Here is a 20,107-nt window from a genome sequence, read left to right as displayed (position 1 = left end):
CAATAGGTCCATGTAGATTCAAGAAAATCAGACTTTTGTGAGCCTGATAAAGTTAGCCATATGATTTCCTTTCCTTTTACTTCAATATTTTTAATTGGTTTTTCAATTATTTGTACAATAGGCAAACAGGAAGAAAAAAATCAGACATGTTTTTATTCTGGTTTATACAGCTTTTGAGGAGTGAAGCTGTTCAGTTCGGTTTAACTCAGTTGATACCTTTTTAGTCTCAATCTCAGCTTGATTCATTAAATTTTGTAATCCCAAAAGGTTGTTTCTGTTCATCTGGATGTTTTCAGTTATCCAAGTGACTTCAGTCTCAGCTGACTGCAGGTTTCCCCAATCTTATAAACAGAAATATGGGTGTGCTATGGGTTCCCCAGTTTCACCTATTGTGCCCAATTTGCACGTGGAAGAAGTGGAAAAGAGGGCTTTGTTATCCTACCCTGGAACACCACTAAGTCATTGGCTCAGGTATGTGGATGACACCTGGGTGAAAATCAAATCTCAGGACGCACCACAATTCACGGATCACATTAACTTGGTGGACCAACACATCAAATTCACCAGGGAGGATATGAAAAGTGGTGGGTTAGCCTTCTTAGACTGTGAGATTTCCATCAGTAGTGGGGGGCATTTAAAAGCTGATCAGTACCATAAACCTATGCATGTGAATCAGTATTATACATATTTTAAGGTTTGACTCTCATCATCCACTGGAGCACAAACTGCGTGTCATCAGGATGCTACAACACAGAGCAAACACCATGGATGTTTGTTGCCTCATCCTGGACTGTGGTGCTGACACTCACCAGTCCCCGGCTTCCTTCCTTCCGCTTAGCGTACAGCCTCAGGGTGCTGGACTTGGGTTGAAACCCTCCATGCATGGTCAGAAGTGTCCTGGTCTTGATATCAGTGGCTTCTATCTCCTCCTTTGGCCAGCTTATTATCCAAAGAGGGTACCTGATCACAGGCACATAGGTGTTAGCCCAGATCTTGTTCTTACCGTTCAGCTGACTCTTCATAACTAACGGTAAGTATACTGTAGGCTTGCTTAGTATTATTACCTGACCCTCTAAAGGTACTGGGTGGTTTCAGCTTTCCTAGTGGCCTCTTCATAGTTCCCATTTGCCTGTGGGATCCCCAGGTACTTGTAGCTACCCTCTATGTCTGCAATGTTGCATTCTGGTAGTTTGATCCCCTCAGGTCTGACTACCTTCCCTCTCTTCGTTATCATCCGACTACACTTCTCTGGTCCGAAGTGGCTGTGCATTCCGATGTCATTGCTGTATATCCTGTTGGTGTGGATCAGTGAATCGATGTCTCGTTCACTCTTGGCATATAGCTTGATGTCATCCTTGTACAGGAGGTGGCTGACAACTGGTCCATTCTGGAGTCGGTATCCGTAGCCAGTTTTGTTAATGATCTCACTGAGAGGGTTCAGGCCTATGCAGAACAGCAGTGGGGACAGAGCATCTCCTTGGTAGATCCCACACTTGATAGTGACTTGTGCTATGGGCTGGGTCCTGTTGATCTTGTATAGGTCTAGGTAAGATCCAGGTGTGGGGCACTGAGCCATAGGCCTTCTTGTAATCAATCCAGGCAGTGCACTGTTGGTCAGCCAAGTCTTGCAGTCTCGGCTGACTGTTCAGTCTACCACTAGCTGGTGTTTTGCGCCTCTGGTGTTCTTGCCAATCCCTTTCTGTGCCCCACTCATGATCCTATCTTTCAGGTCATGTGCCAGTTCATCTTAGCCGCTATGATGTGTGCAAGAAGCTTCCATGTGGTGCTGAGGCAGGTTATTGGCTGGTAGTAGGATGGGACCGGCCCCTTCTGGGGGTCCTTGAGGATCCGGACTGTCCACCCTTCGGTTTTGGCTTTCTGGGTGTCTCTCATCAACAGGCTGCTTGTTCATTTGTGCTGCCAGACGGTCATGGAGTGCAGTCAGCTTCTTCAGCCACTAAGCGTGAACCATGTCAGGCCCTGGTGTTGTCCAACTCTTCACACTGGAGACCCTGTCTAGGATATCTGCCACTGTGATGGTTACTGGTCCCTGTCTCAGATCCCCTAGCCACTGAGCGTATTTTAAGTTGCGTCCTTCTCCCATATGTTCTTCCAGTATTGTTCCGACTCCATCATCCTATCTTTCAAGTCAGTTCCTTTTGCACTGATGATGTCTTCCCCCTGACCTGTCATCGTGGCTACCCCTTGCCATAGCATGTGCATTGTACCTTGTCAATCTCTAACGGTAAGTATACGGTAGGCTTGCTTAGTATTATTCTTATAATTCTCAATTCTTATAATTTTCTTTGTTTCTTATGTTTCTTGTATTTTGCACACCACTGTTCCTTGTGAAGTTTGCACACAAGAATTTCACTCACATGTACAGTGTACCAGTAATGTGAAATGACAATAAAAGTGATTTGATTTGATTTGATCCTGGACAGGGAAGAACGCTGGTTTGAGCGGGAAGTCAAGGGAGGCCATTTACGTGAAAAGGGAAAGACCATCTCTGAATCAACTTTCTGTGAATTGTACTCATGGCCATTGATCATTGGTCTTTGATCAGTAGTTGTTGATCAATACAACTTTTGTAATAAACCATCAAGATTTCTATTGGACTCTATTCCTACAAGACTGCTCACAGAAATCGTACCACTACTTAATGCTTCAATCTTAAATATGATCAGTCTCTCTATTAATGGGCTATATGCCCTAGTCATTTTTCAGGGCAGTAATTAAACTATTACTTTAAAGGTCATCACGCGATCATTTGAACTAATTGAAGGCCAATCTCAAGCCTTCCTTTTTTCAATTATTTAAAAAAGATTAGTTGTTAAAGAGCTAACTGATAATCTGCAGTTTATTGAAAGAGTGATAATCATGTTTCAGAACTCACCACAGTAAGGAAATAAACCTCGGCTCCTGGTGGCTTTCTCATGATGCATGTAGTGTTTTTTCTGCACACACCTTTTTTTATTCACTATGTGTTTATACACCACTCCGCATTTAATCAATAGTTATAATGAATATCTGACTCTCTTCCACGGGTTGTTTGTTAAAGAGTGTTTTTTCCTCATCACTGTCACCAGGTGGTTGTTGAATTGTTGGGGTTTTCTCTCCATTATTGCAGGTCTTTACATTATATTATATAAAATACCATGAAGTGACTGTTGTTGTGATTCGGCACTATATAAATAAAACTGACTTGAATTGAATGGAATTTTGATACATACACAGTCTTGGAATCTGTCATTATTCACTTTTTATGGGTGCGCAAAGTAACACAACGGATTCAGAATTTATCAAAACTTTATTTGTACAAATATTAATTTAGGGAAAGAAAAATGTAAAAAAAAATAAATAAATAAAAATCAACGGAACTTTTTACATGGAAAAGAAATTACAGATTTTGTTGGGAATATTTAATATACGATATAGAGCTTGTAGGAAGGACTATAGTTATTTGCTTCTTTCTTTCCTTCTTTCATGTAGTGAACCAGCATTTGTTTTTGAAATAATTAATTGCTGTGTTCTCTTAGATGTCAGTGGGTTTTGAATTATTTGAACAATATTTAAACTATAGAAGGGACAGATTCAATTTTTTTTAGCAACCTCTCAGATCGTTCTTGAGGTCCCTTTACTCATCAGGTGTTTCTTTGTATTGTTTTCAGGTTTTAATAAAATAATGTAACACTTTGGCAAAAAAATGCAAAATAACATTCCATAGCTTGAGGCCAGAATAGCAAATATTTCCACAGCAACTGTGAATTTCCCAGGAGAGCTGACATAAGCAGGTATAAAGGTTAACCACACTGCACAGAATATCAACATGCTGAAAGTGATCAATTTAGCTTCATTGAAATTATCAGGCAGCTTTCGAGCTAAAAAAGCAAGTACAAAACATAACATAGCCAGCAGCCCTATGTATCCTAACACAGTCCAGAACCCTAGAGGTGATCCCAGGGCACATTCAAGTATAATTTTATCTTTGTAGTAGTTCATATTTTTGTAGGGGAATGGTGGGTTTATTGTTAACCAAACTATGCAAATCAAAATCTGTATGAGAGTGAATGCTAGAACACTCAGTCTTTGCTGTACAGGTCCAAACCACTTCTTAACATTACTGCCTGGAAGTGTAGCCTTGAATGCCATTACAACCACTATCGTTTTCCCCAGCATACAAGAGATGCAGAGCACAAAAGTTATGCCAAATGCTGTGTGTCGAAGCATGCAGGACCATTCGGAGGGCCGGCCGATGAAGGTCACAGAACACAGGAAACACAGAGTCAAAGAGAAGAGCAGCAAAAAGCTGAGCTCAGAGTTGTTTGCTCTGACAATAGGAGTGTGTCTGTATTGGAAAAATATTAGGGCTACAGTCATTGAGATGCACGCACCAAAGAGAGAAAAGGAGACCAACAGTATACCCAATAATTCTGTGAATGTGAGGAACTCAATAGCTTTCATTTCACAATTATTTCTCTCTTCATTGGACTTGAATTCAGGAGGGCATTTGTCACATTTCACTGCATCTGAAAACATAAATATCTTCATAATGTACAGCACATACATCTTTAAATAGACCAGTAAAGTGCTGGCAGTGATTTTGCCCAACAGAAACACAATGAGCACAAGAGTAAAGGCTAGAAATCCAGCTGTCTCACTTGTAGTGTTGCTGAACTCCCCATCAGCGCAGGTGATGCAATCAAAACAGCAGATTGGCTTGCCCTTTACAAAAGCCTGACGGGTCCCAGGCAAACAACTCTTACTGCAAACAGACCTTGGCACCTGCATTATAGTGACAATATTAAAAACAAATTACTTCCAGATTTACAATTGTATACATTTAGTGTGATTGTAAAAGATCAAGCGTCAGAACTTTAGGGTTAGAAACACAGATAATAAACAACAGTATTATCTGTGTTGTTTTACCTCGAAATTCTCTCCTGCCCAGATGGCTCTCACACCTGCTTTCATCTTAAACTCCTGACCCTCAGGCTGGGATGCATCATAGTAACCAATTGTCTTAAAAAGTATGTAACCTTTTTCACCCATCTGCCAGTTCACCAATGCATAACGTGCCACAGGTTCACCTAACTCATCAAAGAACACTTCTTCACCAGTCTTAGTTGTAAAATTGACCTTGGTTAGGTAATGCAGTACCTACAGACAAACACTAAATGTTATCTGACTATGTAACAATAGTCATTAAAAATAACATTTTGGATTTAGACACAGTACTTTCTTTTTATGGTTACCTGCCATGGTTGTACATTTTCTGTATCAGTACAAGTATTGTTTTCAAAAGGCTCCCTTTCATCTTTGCAAGTAAATAGCATATGTAGAGCATGAGCAACAGCATACGTGGCTTTGTACACATTATTTAGCAGGCTGGCATCTGACACATCTGTGAAACGTGTCTTCACATGCAGGAGAGACTCCTTTCCAGTGCAGGCTATTGTCAGATCTTCAGCATGAGTCTCTGTTTGAGGAGACAGGTTGCACCTGAACACTGTCTCCCACAAATCCACAAGGCCCTGATTCCCAGGTACGGTGGAAGGCCTGCTGCTGGCTAGGAACTCTTGCAGTCCAGGAATGTGAGCATTTAATGCTGCAAAGCCAACTGCCCCCTGAACCACAGCGTAATTTACTGGAGAGGCAATATAACGGTATGTGATCCAGCCTTCACTCCCAACCCACTGCAGGCCTGTCACATTCTGAGCATGAAGCTCTTTAAAAAGTATGTCAAGGTCTGTGCCATCAGCAAATGCCACTATTACCTTAGAGGTGGATTTCTTTATAATATTTACCACATCTAAGAACCACTTCCTTGGATTAGTTCGGTAAATGGCCACTGAGTACTCAACACACACACCTTCCCTTTCTGCTGCTTCCAAGAAAGTGGCCATACCACCATTCCCATAATCATTATTAGTTCTGATAGCTCCTACCCAGGTCCAGCCAAAATGTTTCACAAGCTTTGCTAATGCTTTGCTTTGGTAAATGTCACTAGGTATGGTTCTAAAAAAAGAAGGATAGTCTCTTCTGTTGCTAAGACATGCACAAGTAGCTGAATGACTGATCTGGAAAACAATAACATGGTTAAATGTCATATTGAGCATTGAAGACATTTAATGAAGATTATTGCATCTCAGGAAGTTTATGTGTGCATAGAGCATGCATGCCCCCAACACTCACCACAGGTATATGGAATGGTCCCATGGTGCGTGCAATGCCTATCGTGGAGGTGGATGTGGTTTCTCCTATGACAGCATGTACGTTGGAAAGTTTGTTACAGCTCCCTGCTCCACTTTCATATCTATTCATCAAGTTTAGTGATGCCCTAATAGACAAAGGTATACTGGGGCAGGAATCAAAGATCCTATAACCAAGTGTCACTCCTGGCAGCAACCCTGAGCTGTTATTAATTTCTTCTATAGCAAACATCATAGTGTATGCATACTGAAGCTCTCCTGGGTCCAGTCTGGACAAAGAAGAAGGACCAAAGTTTTCATAGCAGAAAAAAGCAAAGAGGAAGATTATATTTAAAATATAAACAACCCATATTGGAATAGGATTTATAGATATATTATTTCATCCCAGTCTTACCCTTCACATTGGATTTTTCCTGGATTGACTTCAAAACTTGGATAAACAGTGATGGGGTTCTGATGGAAAGAAAAAATTCCTCCAATGTTGATTTCTCCCTCCTTAGAAAACTGAGACAGTTCTTTTGTCCCATAGGCCTGACACACAGGCTTCCCTTCTCTCACAGCCAGACAGGAAAGAAGTAGTAGGTTGGCTATCAGCAGCATAGTTCCTCAGCTGAATGCTTCCTAACAAATGCTCAAAGATAAGCCTCCTCAACACTGCTTTTAATATGACTTTTATGTCACAGAGCCACAGGGATTTATGGGTGACAGCTGTGAATATTGTCTTTGTCTCTACCAATGATATTGCTTCTGCTGTGACTGACCAGTGAATAGGGATGTTAATGGGCTTAGAGGGCCTCCTACAAAAGTAATATCTTTGAATTCAACATAACCACTCCTTATACTAAGTTATTATTGTTTATTACATATTCCATCTGTGGTTCACATTTTAACATCGTACTAAAGAGTAAAACATAAACAAGCGCAATACATATTTAAATTACTGGTTTACAGGACCAATATATAAAGTAATAAATTGATCAATGATTGTATACAAATTAAAATAAACAAATCTTAAAGATGGAGTAAGCGTACCCTCGTGCATTTGTTATTTTTTTAATGGTTTCTCCCCATCATATGTCTTTTTGTATTTCTTTCGGGTTTCACTAATAAAATATAACATTTTGGAGCAAATATACTGAAAAATAACCCAAAGCTTGAGGCCAGAATAGCAAATATCTCTACAGCTACAGTAAATTTACCAGGAGAACTGACATATGCTGGGATAAAAGTGACCCAGACTGCACAGAATATCAACATACTGAAGGTGATGAATTTGGCCTCATTAAAATTATCAGGCAGCTTTCGAGACAGAAAAGCAAGGATAAAGCATAGCAAACTGAGAAGTCCTATATATCCTAAAACAGCCCAGAATCCTAAAGGTGAACCTAAATTACACTCTAGTATAATCTTTTCAGTGGCATGGACTGTGTTTTTGTAGGGAAATGGTGGAGCAAAAATTAACCACAGCACACAAATCAGCAGCTGGAGTAAAGTACAGCTGAGCACACTTGTTCTCTGAAGCGCAGCAGAACACTGAGGAACTGTTTTTGCTGGCCTTATAGCCTTAAAGGCAATCACCACTGTTATAGTTTTAGCCAAAATGCATGACATACACAAGGCAAAGCTTGCGCCAAAAGCTGTGTGGCGTAGCATGCATGACCACTCAGTAGGCTGGCCAATGAAGGTCAGAGAACACAAGAAACACAGAGTTAAGGAGAAGAGCAGCAGGAAGCTCAGTTCAGAATTACTGGCTTTGACAAGAGGTGTGTGACGAAGCCGAAAGAAAACACATGACACTGCCAATGTTAAACTTGCTCCAAACAATGAGAAAGCGGCGAGTAGGCCCCCCATAGTTTCTCCAAAAGACAGGAACTCAATCACCTTTGGAACACATTGACTGCGATCTTCATTCGACCAGTACTCCAGCGGACATGGTAAACACACTGCAGAATCTGAATGAAGTGTCAAACATAAAAAAGTATTTTGATAACCTAATACTGAAATAAACACTTCCTAGTAATGTATCAACTTATTATCACTTTTTTTACATAGTAAAAATGACAGGAAATTTTCTACACACTGTTTGTGTTACTAATCTCTCCAGCAGCACAGGCAATACAGGAGAAACAGCAGATGGGTTTGCCTTTAATTGCAGCCTGGCGGAAACCTGGCAGACAGCTCTCACTGCAGACAGACAATGGCTTCTGTAACAACACCACAACTCAAAGGTCACAGTTTGTTCCTCTTGTAATCCACATACTTAATTTAGATTGTTCAATTTATTTCACATTAATAAAATTGAATAAAGAAAAACATACAAACATGCATTTAACCTTCAGACCATTATTTTACTCATTATTCTGCATCACAGGGGAAAATTAACATAAAAATAGTTCTGAAGCTGTTATGTTAACATTGTTACAATTGAAAATTAAGGATTATACATATCTGTCTATGTGGGAGAGATTGTTTTTATTTGCTAAAGTTCAATATTAAACAACTTTATGAATGTCAGTTTTTATTAATAAAAAAGTGTTACTTGTATTTCTCATTAACAGAGTTTTGAACAAGTAACTACAATTAATTTCATATTTTGTTTCTGCATAATTTTAATCAACCTGCAAAAATAAGTATTAAATAAATATTCCCTGCTCTCAAATAGACTTACCATTTGGGATTCAGAAATCCATGTTATATTGATTCCATTTATGGCAAGCTGACTTTCATTTGGTAGTGAAGCATCATAGCTCCCTACAGCCACAAAAATTATATCTCCTGCTTGGTTTCTCTGCCAGTTCACAAGTTCATACATTGCTGAAGGGTCTCCATTTTCATCAAAATATACTCTTTCTCCCGACTGAAGAGTGAAATTGACATCTTGGAGGTGTTTCACAATCTACCAATCCAAAACGAGGGTTGGTAACTTTTAATATATAGATATTCTAAATCAAATAAATAATTTTCTACGATTTTGTAAGGTAATGTCTTACGTTTTTTGGCTCTAAATGATCCTTCCATATACATGACTGATTCATGGCTTTAGCATTTTGACCACAATTTAACAAGTTATGCATAGCATGAGCTATGGCATACACAGCCTTGTACACATTGTTAGATATCCTTAGTTGTGATACATCTGTAAAAGGATTGTTTATGTCCTCTAACTTCTCAGAGCCAGAGCACTGAATCTGACCAGGCAGCCTGGATTGAAAACTGCAGCCAAAAACCGTTTCCCAGAACTCTCTTAGCACACTATTCTGAGGATCCTGACTTGGGTTAACTTGTAAAAGAAATTCTCGCAGGCCTGCAATCTTTGCCTTTCTGATGGTGAAGCCCAGAGACCCTGTCAGTATGCCAGAGTACCTCTTAGTAGTCAAATGACTTGCTGTTATCCACGATTCACTGCCCACCCACTGCAACCCAGTCAAGTTCTGCTTCAGAGCTTCCTCCAGCAAAATGTCCATCTCACCCTGGGCAAGAAAGGCAATCAAAACTCTTGCAGTGCCACTACGAATCACTTCAATTACCCTTGCAACCTCCTCACTAGAGTCAGTCCTTGAAACGGCCTCTGAATATTCAACACAAACCCCTTCCTGACTTGCTGCTGTGATAAAAGTTGCCATCCCATTGTTGCCATAATCATTGTCACTTCTGACTGCCCCAACCCATGTCCATCCAAAATATTTTACCAGTTTTGCCAGGGCCCTGCTCTGATAGTAATCACTGGGGATGGTTCTGAAGAATGAAGGGTAATCCTTTCTGTTACTCAGACAAGCACATGTGGCAAAATGGCTGATCTGAAATGAAGTAAAAGAGAAAAACAAAAACAAATTGACAAGTAAGTGGGAAGAGATTTACAGTTGGGTCTTCAGAGACCAAACAAAATGTTGTTTCTGGCTTGTAACTAAATCTAATGTAAAGCTTGGAAGCCTTAAATCTAAGATTCACATAAACCTGTACATGACCAAAAAAGTTACTAGACTTCAATTTTTGGAGACAGTTACATTATAAAAAATTTACACAAATATTATAAATACTTACTACTGGTATTTGGAAGGTCCCACAAATTTGTAGCATCACAATGGTTGAGGAAGACTCAGAAGCTCCAATGATGACATGAACAGATGAATGACTGCTGCAGGTTTTCTCTGCTGTCCTTTCCTGTCCATTTAGTAAACCCATCACTGCACGTGTTGAAGGCAGTGTTGAACCACAGCTGTCAAATATCTTATAACCAACTGAAATGTTAGGCAGTAAAGTGCTGCTATTGTTGATCTCTTCTACTGCAAAAATCATTGTTTGGGCAAAACGAAATTCTCTCAAATTTATCCTGAAAAGAGTAAAAAAGGTGTTTTAAAAAGTGTAATGTAAAGTTCTTCAAGTCATGAACCCTGCAATGGGAAAAAAGACAAACCTGGAGCATGTGAGAGGTTCTGGAGTATGAGTCAGGGAGAACGAAGGCTTTGAGATTTGGCTATGGATAGAAAAAGCTCCTCCAATAGTAATATCCCCTTTCTTAGTCAAAAGAGGAACCTCTGGACTTCCTAGCATTTCACAGAGAACAGTATTTTCCTCTGCTCTGCAGACTCCCATAAATAAACCCCAAAATAACACTCTGAATGTGCAGTCATACATCTTTTACAGACAACCACACTCATGCATGTACAGCCCTGTACTCTGTTCTGATATTACTGACCAAGCATGTGTATTCTTTAATGGGCAGAGCTTTATAGAACTATAATTGATGAAGCCTGAGGTCCTCCTATCATATCACAGTATGACATACATTGTCACACTGTTTTGCGATTTTTATGGGAGACAACTTTTTTTCTGAGTGACCCATACCAGAAAATGCATATATTTTAAGCTGTCTTCTTTGGAAACATTTGCTATAATAATAGTGTAAATTGTTTTGTAAATTATGTAAATTGTTATAATAGTGGTAATTGAAACAATTTCTACTTTAAAAATATTAAATTTTTGAATGACACAAGACTCCACGTGGGACCATACAACTCAACACACACAGAGCTAGATATTCTAATTCAGCTGCATAGTTTGCTTTATTAATTGATGGTTCAAAACAGGAACCATTTGGCAGTGTGATAAAATCAACACAATTTAAAATAAATACTTAATACTTAAACAGCTGTCAAATTTCTATTTAAGATATTTTAGGTGGCAACATTCCATAACCTTTGTGGTAACTAAATAAAGACTCTAAACAAGACATATGTAAATATTTGTTTTGTAAACACACTCACACACTTATATAGACTGATTAGTAACCCACTGGCAACCAAAAGTTGCTAGTGAAATCTGAAATTCATGAGTAGTTACTGGAGGTTGCTGGCAGTCATGAAACTGGTCACAAACCGTTATGGCACTGCAGCATACTACTACATAGCTACGGCTGGCTAGTTCCCACATTTGAAAGTTAGTATGAACGATAAAGATAAGCAAGTGACTTGCCAAGCTCTAGTTACACTGGGAAAAGGGTGAAGCAAACCAGTATGGGGCGTCGTTTGTAAACTGAAACATGCTGAAATTAACAGCAAAATTTTTCCACATATAGCTTAAAACCTTACAAAAACATGTTTTTTCAAGTCACTTTTTACAACATTTACTAAGACATTTGTAACTTTTTATATTTAAAACACAATTTTAAATGTTAAATACTAAATCTAAATATTGTATTTAAATTTAAATGTTAAATCTAAATGTTACGGGGAACGAAATATTTAGCTAACATGCAAATTTATTGTACAGGTCAACAGAAAACCAAAATAAAAGCTTTACGAAAACCTCCGGGTCCCAACGCACCCGAGCCACAACTCAGGCCAGCAACGAGGGGTTTGCTAGCAGAAAGACTGTAGCACTTGAGATGTGTGTGTGTTGGTGAGAGTGTCGCTACCCGATCCGTACCGGAAACCTGATCGGTACCCCGCACGCGCAAATCTTACGTCACTTCCTCTCTTTGCCAACATTGCAACATTCAATATATTTGAATGATACGGTTAGCGCCCAGTTAGCTCCTAGCATTTCTCAACAGCTCTGCCTCCTTTTCGACTGCCCGGGACATTTAAACAATGGATAATCCGTTCACAGACAAATTCATGCTTTTCTCCTCAACAGAGAGCGTTCCCTGATTGAACAACAGCGCCGTAAAATAAGAAGAATGAGGCCTAATTACAGACTTAATAATATTGACTTAGCAATGTGTCACGTGAAGATTCAGCAGCCAGATTAAGTGTTTACTGACAACTGACAGTGATAGCGGACATCATCATCACTATTCCAGTCAATCCTCTCCACACAGACAAGCATAAACACACTCGACTATCACTAAATCAAACACACTTTTGTAATGACGCCAATTCAGTTTACAATAGGGTTCATTCGCTCGGTCAGCAGGTGGCAGTATCCTCGTACACTGGGGAGTAAACTGCCATTAAACGAACAGAAGAAGAAAACATCTGCACATGCGCGGTACGGATCGGGTAGACCCGATTTGTACGGTCCAACTTTGCACATGCGCAGTAAGGATCGGGGAGTCCCGATCCGTAACTATCTTTTTATTTTTCGTTTTTGTCTACATTGTACTGAAATGCTTCATTATTGCAAACATTTTAAGATATACTTATTATTCTTAACATCTTAACAGATACTCTAACCCATAACTATCGTAAAACGCTACGACCGGAAGTAGACACCTTTCGCGCATGCGGGGTACCGATCGGGTTTCCGGTACGGATCGGGTAGTGGCAGAGAGTGCGGCCCTTTCTCAATTCTCAAGTACGCGAGTACGTACTCGCCGAGAATGCACGGGAGTACAGACTCGCCGAGAACGCGAGCACGAACTCGCGATTTGTACAATTGGAACACCAGCGTACTTGATGATGTCACAGGTCCGGAGCTTTTACTGCCGTCCCCTCTTAATTTAACTGTGAGTAATATGTTATGAAGCTTAACTTTAATCACACCCAAACCGGTTTACTCAGGAACAAATAAAATACTGAAATAAACCAAACATTAACATTTAGAAGTGATCTAAGTGACTTATATATCATGTTTAACCTTAGTAGTGAAATCTCTATTAATAAAAATAGTGTGCATACGTGTACATACCTTAATAAAAACAAGCAGGTGAGCTGTGAGAACGCTTTTATTTTTATTTTAGTGGACACTTAATACAATAGACAGCTACTGGGGTTTGGGGTTTGTTTAACCTGAGTAGCGAAAAGACCGCGGGGGGGGGGGTTGAAAACGATGTGCCGGGAGTCTGCTGTTCTCGCCGGCTCTAATAATCCTCGACCTCGCTGTCTGCTATGGAGCTGGCAGGTCACAGACGTCTCCGAAAACGTCGGAGCTCGTTTGGAAATATATGATATCTTGATAAATCGAGCAGATATTTGAAGTTTACACAGCTACATTCTCGCTTGAAAAGAACTTAAAAGTTTATTTTGTGACCCAGAAAGAGTAATATTTAAAAGTTTTTAGCCCCGCTCGTCCGCCATTGCCGCGTTTGAGTTTTGGACGAAATGCATTCTGGGATATTTAGCTGTACCAAGTCCACACAAGTCACCACCGATGCATGTTCAATAAAACGGGCGGAGCAAGAACACATCCGGGACTTTCGTTCTCAGCTTGATGCGTACTTCGAATTGGAACAGTACTTGGTCTCCGACTGATGACATATCACGAGTACACGAGAACGCAAGTACGCACAAGTACGCATATTGAGAAAGGCCCTGCGTGTGGGCCCTAAAACAATATGGTCGCTTCACTTGTTGCCAAGCAGTAAAAATAAAAAGCACGTGCAAACAACAGTACTCACACCTCCAGGCAGTTCAAGGGGATAGCGGGGAAACTGGGTCACGGCTACCAGCAGGCCGCGGCAGCAGCACTCACAGTAGTCCTTTCTAGTGATGGTAAATTTGATTCTTTTTACTGAATCGAGTTTTAATGAGTCACTCACCAAAGTGAATCGAGTTTTTTGAGTCATTTGATTCACTGAGTCAGTTGACCAGAGAGTGCAAAAAATTTACATTTTCACTCAAACTTAATTTGTTTCTCTTTTCATGTAAATCCCACTGCTAAGATGAATGATTCTAAAAAAACAACTATTTTATAGAGCAAAAAAGAGCAATAACATTTCTAAAATTAAGCAATTTCCTATCAAAATTGCTTAATAAACATTTATTTTGTTTATTTGTATTTTATTAGTATTTTCCTTAAATGTGTTAAATATATATTTTCTCATCTAAATGTCCACTGAGCTGTGAGCCAGGGGGCGGTAATGCGCCCTAACATTGGTTGCCAACCAAGAAGAAGAAGAAGAAGCTGTGAGCCAGGAGGGAGGGGGTGAGTGAGTCAGTGATTCGTTCAACTCGTTTGAGCTGTGAGCCAGGAGGGAGGGGGTGAGTGAGTGAGTGATTCGTTCGCTCGCTCTATGATTCAGCACAGGAGGGAGGGGGTGAGTGAGTCAGTGATTCGTTCAACTCGTTTGAGCTGTGAGCCAGGAGGGAGGGGGTGAGTGAGTCAGTGATTCGTTCGCTCGCTCTATGATTCAGCACAGGAGGGAGGGGGTGAGCGAGTCCTGAGTGATTCGCTTACGCTTACGATTCAGCACAGGAGGGAGGGGGTTAGTGAGTCCTGAGTGATTCGTTCGCTCTATGATTCAGCACAGGAGGGAGGGGGTGAGCGAGTCCTGAGTGATTTGCTTACGCTTACGATTCAGCACAGGAAGGGAGGGGGTGAGTAGCTCAAATGTGCTGGTAGCATGTTAGCAGAGCGATGCTACTGTGAACCGAGGAGCTATTTTCTTGATGTGAGCTTCTACTCAGGGTTTTTTCTTCCAGTTCAGAGCAGAAATGCTTTTGTTAAGAAACTGGCTGTTGTTTTTTCCCCCCCACAATTTTAATTATAAGCTAGATATATTTCTACTAAGCGAATTAGTTTGCTAACAGAAACAGGGATGAGTCAGTGAGTCAGTTGGGCTTGTGAATCATGATTCACGAGTCAGTAAAGTGATTCTCGAGTATTGAACGATTCGTTCACGAATCGAACATCACTAGTCCTTTCCACGTGCTCCCACGTGAACACATAACTCCACACCAGACGTCCGTCTCCTCCTCCTGAATCACACAACCCCGCTAAATGCCAGTTCACATGCGATAACATTCAATCTTAGCATTAGCTTAATAAATAAAAAACAGAGCAGAACAAGAGCTTAGCGAATATGCTAGGCTACGCTAGCGGCTATGTTAGCAGTTATGCTAGCGGCTAATCGCGGTTAGCAGTTAGCCTGTTTTACACAATAACATTGGGTACAAGTGTCAGATAAAATTCATATTTACCTCACAGTAGGGTACAACAGTTCTCGACTCCAGTTAACTATCTGTCAACCCGAAAATACGTCTGTCGCCTTCTATGAACTCTGCGTTCACTCGACACTGTTCAGCTCTCGTCTCTCTCGCTTCCTGCAGAGTGCACACGGCTCCCCACTTACTCCCACCCATCTACCTGAGACTACTTCAGGGTTCACTGGAGCTGTAGTACATATCAAAACCATATCAAAAATAATGACATAAACCTCAAAATACAAATAAAGAGGTTATGCATTTAACTGACACACATCACATACTTTGCAAGCATTTGTATACATTCTTGAACACATTAAACATTTGCAATTAACTATCAATATTAATGAAAAAAATTAAATAATGAGCTACTTATATAGCCAGGGCTACAATCGAAAGAGCCATTTTGTTGGCCATCCAAAGGTTCAGCAGTAGTCACACTAAGCAACTGCAGTGTCCACTTCACAATCGCCGCAGCATATGTCCAGCTAAATCGCTGGACATGCTGGTAGTTAATTTCAGCATGCTTCAGTTTACAAACGGCGCCCCATAAACCAGAAACAGAGAACATTCACCTTCAAAGTTTTACCTCTTGAAACATGTTGAATACAGTTATGAAGCACAACTTTTACTTTGAGGGCAAATATTCTACATTTCTGGCCTGCATCACACTTTTTCAGGTTTCTCTGTATGTCTGAGAGTACATGGTAAATGACTACTAACAGGTTGGTGCGTTTGATTCAAAATGTGGGTGACTGTGGCAATCAGCTAGAGAAAAAAGCAATCACAAGGAGCTTTACAACTGAAATCATGTTTAGAAGTGAGTGCAAAATGTATTGTTGACATCTTTGGACTTTATTGTAACTCGTTCACATAGATAGTGTAGTTAGTTGCATAGCCACTGTGACTGACAGGTGTCCTGAGAGCAGTGGTGAGTGAAATGTTAGTATTATTATAGCATTAGCACAGAAGTCACATTAATCTTGAGGTTTTAAAATGCAGTCCAAAACTAATGGGTGACATCATGGTATCATAGTGGCGATGTCTATGGCTGACATTTTTTCTCTCTTTCTTTTCTCTCTGTGTGGACATGTGTGTGTGATGGTATCGTATAAACCCATACTTTATCCACAATAGCGTAAACAAATTTTAAACAGATTTTGTACAATATCCCAATATTTTCAGAATTGGGCTTGTATGATAAATACTGACACTGAATATGGTCCGTAAACTGTTGTCTGATAAACCTTGCACTTCTCTGTCAGTAAGGCTGTACAATGTCCAACAAACTTGATCAGTGCTGAGGAGTGGTTGTTTTTAAAAGGTTGAGTGTGAACAGGTCATGCCTGAGAAAGAGGCCTGGTTCACAAGTGCATACTGCAATAATTAGAATGAATTACTTTTAACATATTAAACACAGAACTCAGTTCAGAACTGATTCAATTTAATTTTATTTATATAACAGCAATTCACAATAACAGTTGCTTCAAGGCGCTTTATATTATAAGGTAAAAAAGACCCTGCAATAATCCAACAATTTCCAGGATCAGGTTCAGGTTTATGTGTTTTTTCAAGCATTTTAATTTTGTAATGACAAAGCTTTTTGACTCACGTGTACATGATAAAGGTTTGCAAATCAGAAGGCATTGTCTATACTGTAGACTATACCTATGCTAATAATAAAGTGCGACGAGCAGGGGCGATTTTAGCCTATTTTAAGCACCCCCAAAGATTTCTTACTTTTTTTGACAATATTTGCTGTTTGTGTGACACACTACTAAAAATATAAAAAGCATACAGTACTGTACTGGTTTGAGACATAACATTTAAACAACAAAAGTATAGATAACCCCCCCTTCCAAAATGGTTTGTTCCAGCTCGCCTCTCCCCTACTCTGACTCTAGCGCGGTTGCTGCCAGAGCGATGGTGGCTGAGACGCAGCAGAGCGGAGGTGTAAGTGCCTGGCTTAAAACAGGACGTATTAGCTGCATTTAACCTTCAGTTACTCTTTATATAGTTAGGTAGGAGTAAGACCATGTTTCTTTTTAGCTGAAAAACATTACACCCGGTAACACCCAGTGTTGAAAGCGTGTTTTCCGACAATGTTTGCTACTCTACAATTCCTCCTGCTCTGTAGTAAAATCAGCGACATTTGACCGTCGTGTTGCTCCCATTGAAATGTATACAGCCTATTTAAAATCTAAAACTTTAAATTGTCCGCAGCCTGCTGTTGTTATCACTGTCCTGTTTGAAAGGGATACTAATTAGCTAACTGACTGAATGCCCATTAACCTTATAACTCCTGTTGTGTGTGTGTGTGTGTGTGTGTGTGTGTGTGTGTGTGTGTGTGTGTGTTTGTGTACAGAGAGACAGCCAGGTTCAAATGATCCGTCAATAAAGGATAATGTTGGATCAGTGTTTTAGTATTTATATCTTTTATTAGATGTTTGTGTGGTTTGGTTTTTTTCCTTTTGGTTGAAAGTAGACTGAGAGAAGACTTTTTGTTAGTGATCTTAATAGAATTTTTTTCATATTAATGTAATTTTTCATCTAATTGAATACAATCTATTTGTGTATGATTGTCAGTCCAAAGAGGGAGAGAGGAAAGAGGGGAATGTGAGGAGAAAGTACAAGGTCAGGAAGAACCAGGTAAGAAAACAGACAGGGAACAGTGACAGGCAAAACAGAAACTGTTAAACTGACAAAGAGAAAAAAATGATTTTACTCACACAATCTGGAACTTGTGTTCTCCCTATATTAAAGCTGCTATACAGAATCTGCTAAACAAACTGGGTTGAAACATTTTTGACCCTCTTTAACAACATTCCAACATAACATTATAATTGATCGGGGAGATTAAAATTAATTATATATTTTATGTGGTTCAGCCACAACTCTACTAAAACCTCAGCCAGTAATAGGTAGGCCAACATTTGGACCGTCCAGTTGTCTGTATGACTGCCGCAGTACGTAGATCACATTTGCACACTATCAGAAAGTGCCAAACAGCCCTGGTGGAGTGAGGAGCTGTAAAGAGAAGCAGATGCTCTGTTTATATTCTAAAAATGTTTTAAGCTTGTTTCAAAGATTCTGTACAGCAGCTTTAAATGTTTTCCAAAAGCACACATACACTTATCAGTGTTTCTCAAACTTTTTACAGTGAGTACCACCTGATAAAAATGTTAAGCTCTCCTAAGTACCACTATGAAAGCATGAAAGTCATAAATCTTACAACACAAAATTATTATTATTAAATTAGTAAAATTAGTATCTGCAATAAAGATTTTTTCATACATTGTATACATTCTACCACAGGCAAAGTTGCCTCCATTTTTATAGTTTTTATTGATATTTTGTAATAATTTATTTGTAATAACTTATTCTGTTTTGGGAGTGTTTTTTATCTGTATTATATTATACATACACATTAAAAGTGAATCTCTGTCCAAAAAATGCATTCAGTTTACTTTTTACTCACTGTGAGCATCATTCATTATTCTCCCCCAGTAATTAAGGTTAGGATATGTATTTTTTTTTTTTCTTTTTTTTTTTTTTTTCTTTTCGCCTGTCCCATTTGGTTCTTTAGCCATCAGAATTGTTGTCTGAAGACCAACAAGGATACCCAATGGATTTATTTTGCCAAATGGCAATTTTATTTTGCTTCGCCTCCGTGCTGGGGCTCTGGCTGGGCCTTGGGGGCTTCGGTCCTCGTCGGTGTGTCGCCGAGGTTGTGGGCGGGTGGGTGCACGGGGGCTCAGCCCTGGCGCAGGGGGCCTCTTGTGCATCGGCCTAACCGGGGGGCTCTTGAACTGGCAGGGAGGTTGTTCCATCTTTGCAGGAGTCCACTCTGCAGGTGGGGGAGAGACATAGGAGAGGTGGAGAATAAACTTAACCTGGGTGTCTGTGTCTTGTGTAGTCTGGGAGATGATTGAATGTTGGGGTGGGTACAGTTTCCTCTGCGGTGGGGTGGGGTGGGCTGCCCCGGGTCCTGTGGGGCTTGGCGGTGCTGCTGCCGTAGGCCCCGGTCTGGATGGGCCTGGGCTCCCTTGCCTTGGTGGATACCAGAGGACGGGGGTGCATATTGGGGTCAGCGGGGGAGCTGGCCCTAGGGAGGGACACCCTCCCCTCCCTTCTTTTCCTCCCCATCCCCGGCTGCCTCCCTCTTCCCGCTCCACCACACCCACCCACACAGGTAGGGCTTTGGGGTGCGGGTGTGTCACCAGGGTGCAGGGGAGACATTCCCCCCCCCCCCCCCCTCTGTCCTCTTCTGGCCACCTGTGCCTCAATTTTATCTCACAACTTAGACATCCACATTACTTACACTCTCATAACACACACACACATATATATATATATATATATATATATATATATATATATATATATATATATATATATATATATATATATGTGTATATATATATATATATATATATATATATATATATAGGGCCTTGAGGGTGGGCACGTTAACGGCGTCCAGTAGACGGTCTGTGTATTCAGACCTACCTCTGGCGCCGGTGCCCACCTCTC

At 40.3% G+C, this 20,107-nt stretch overlaps 2 protein-coding genes across 3 annotated transcripts; both read right to left on the bottom strand.

Moving 5' to 3' along the window:
• Positions 1-3,615: 3,615 nt before the first annotated feature.
• Positions 3,616-6,820, bottom strand: LOC146503374 (extracellular calcium-sensing receptor-like). The gene is made up of 5 exons (XM_085184077.1): positions 6,607-6,820; positions 6,196-6,481; positions 5,256-6,080; positions 4,930-5,160; positions 3,616-4,785 (listed from the first exon to the last, which is right to left on the bottom strand). The coding sequence occupies exons 1-5, from the start codon at positions 6,810-6,812 to the stop codon at positions 3,616-3,618; spliced, it is 2,718 nt and encodes a 905-aa protein (XP_085040203.1). The 5' UTR covers positions 6,813-6,820.
• Positions 6,063-14,353, bottom strand: LOC146503373 (extracellular calcium-sensing receptor-like). 2 transcript variants are annotated; one of them, XM_085184066.1, is made up of 7 exons: positions 10,627-14,353; positions 10,254-10,542; positions 9,203-10,009; positions 8,881-9,108; positions 8,293-8,416; positions 8,094-8,164; positions 6,063-6,260 (listed from the first exon to the last, which is right to left on the bottom strand). In XM_085184066.1, exons 1-7 carry the CDS (start codon positions 10,845-10,847, stop codon positions 6,234-6,236), a joined length of 1,767 nt encoding a protein of 588 aa, XP_085040192.1. In that variant the 5' UTR covers positions 10,848-14,353; the 3' UTR covers positions 6,063-6,233. The 2 variants fall into 2 exon arrangements, with proteins under 2 accessions (XP_085040192.1, XP_085040191.1); XM_085184065.1 differs by lacking the exon at positions 6,063-6,260 and having other exon boundaries at positions 7,260-8,164.
• Between the last annotated feature and the right edge of the window lie 5,754 nt (positions 14,354-20,107).

The sequence above is a fragment of the Neolamprologus multifasciatus genome, chromosome 14 (genome assembly GCF_963576455.1).
Source record: "Neolamprologus multifasciatus chromosome 14, fNeoMul1.2, whole genome shotgun sequence".
In the NCBI taxonomy this organism is placed as follows: domain Eukaryota; kingdom Metazoa; phylum Chordata; class Actinopteri; order Cichliformes; family Cichlidae; genus Neolamprologus; species Neolamprologus multifasciatus.
The sequence above is the reverse complement of the archived record's forward strand: the minus strand, read 5'-3'. Positions and strand labels throughout refer to the sequence as shown.

Bases quoted from the DNA above. Each gene is read 5' to 3' on its own strand.
- LOC146503373 (XM_085184065.1), bottom strand. From the start codon at position 10,847: ATGTATGACTGCACATTCAGAGTGTTATTTTGGGGTTTATTTATGGGA. The intron at 10,010-10,253 runs GTAAGTATTTAT...ACTTCATTTCAG, and splicing joins GGACCTTCCAAATACCAGTA to ATCAGCCATTTTGCCACATG. The intron at 8,417-8,880 runs GTAAGTCTATTT...GTGTTGTTACAG, and splicing joins GGATTTCTGAATCCCAAATG to AAGCCATTGTCTGTCTGCAG.
- LOC146503374 (XM_085184077.1), bottom strand. From the start codon at position 6,812: ATGCTGCTGATAGCCAACCTACTACTTCTTTCCTGTCTGGCTGTGAGA. The intron at 6,482-6,606 runs GTAAGACTGGGA...TTCTTTGTCCAG, and splicing joins GGAAAAATCCAATGTGAAGG to ACTGGACCCAGGAGAGCTTC. The intron at 4,786-4,929 runs GTAAAACAACAC...ACTATAATGCAG, and splicing joins GGGCAGGAGAGAATTTCGAG to GTGCCAAGGTCTGTTTGCAG.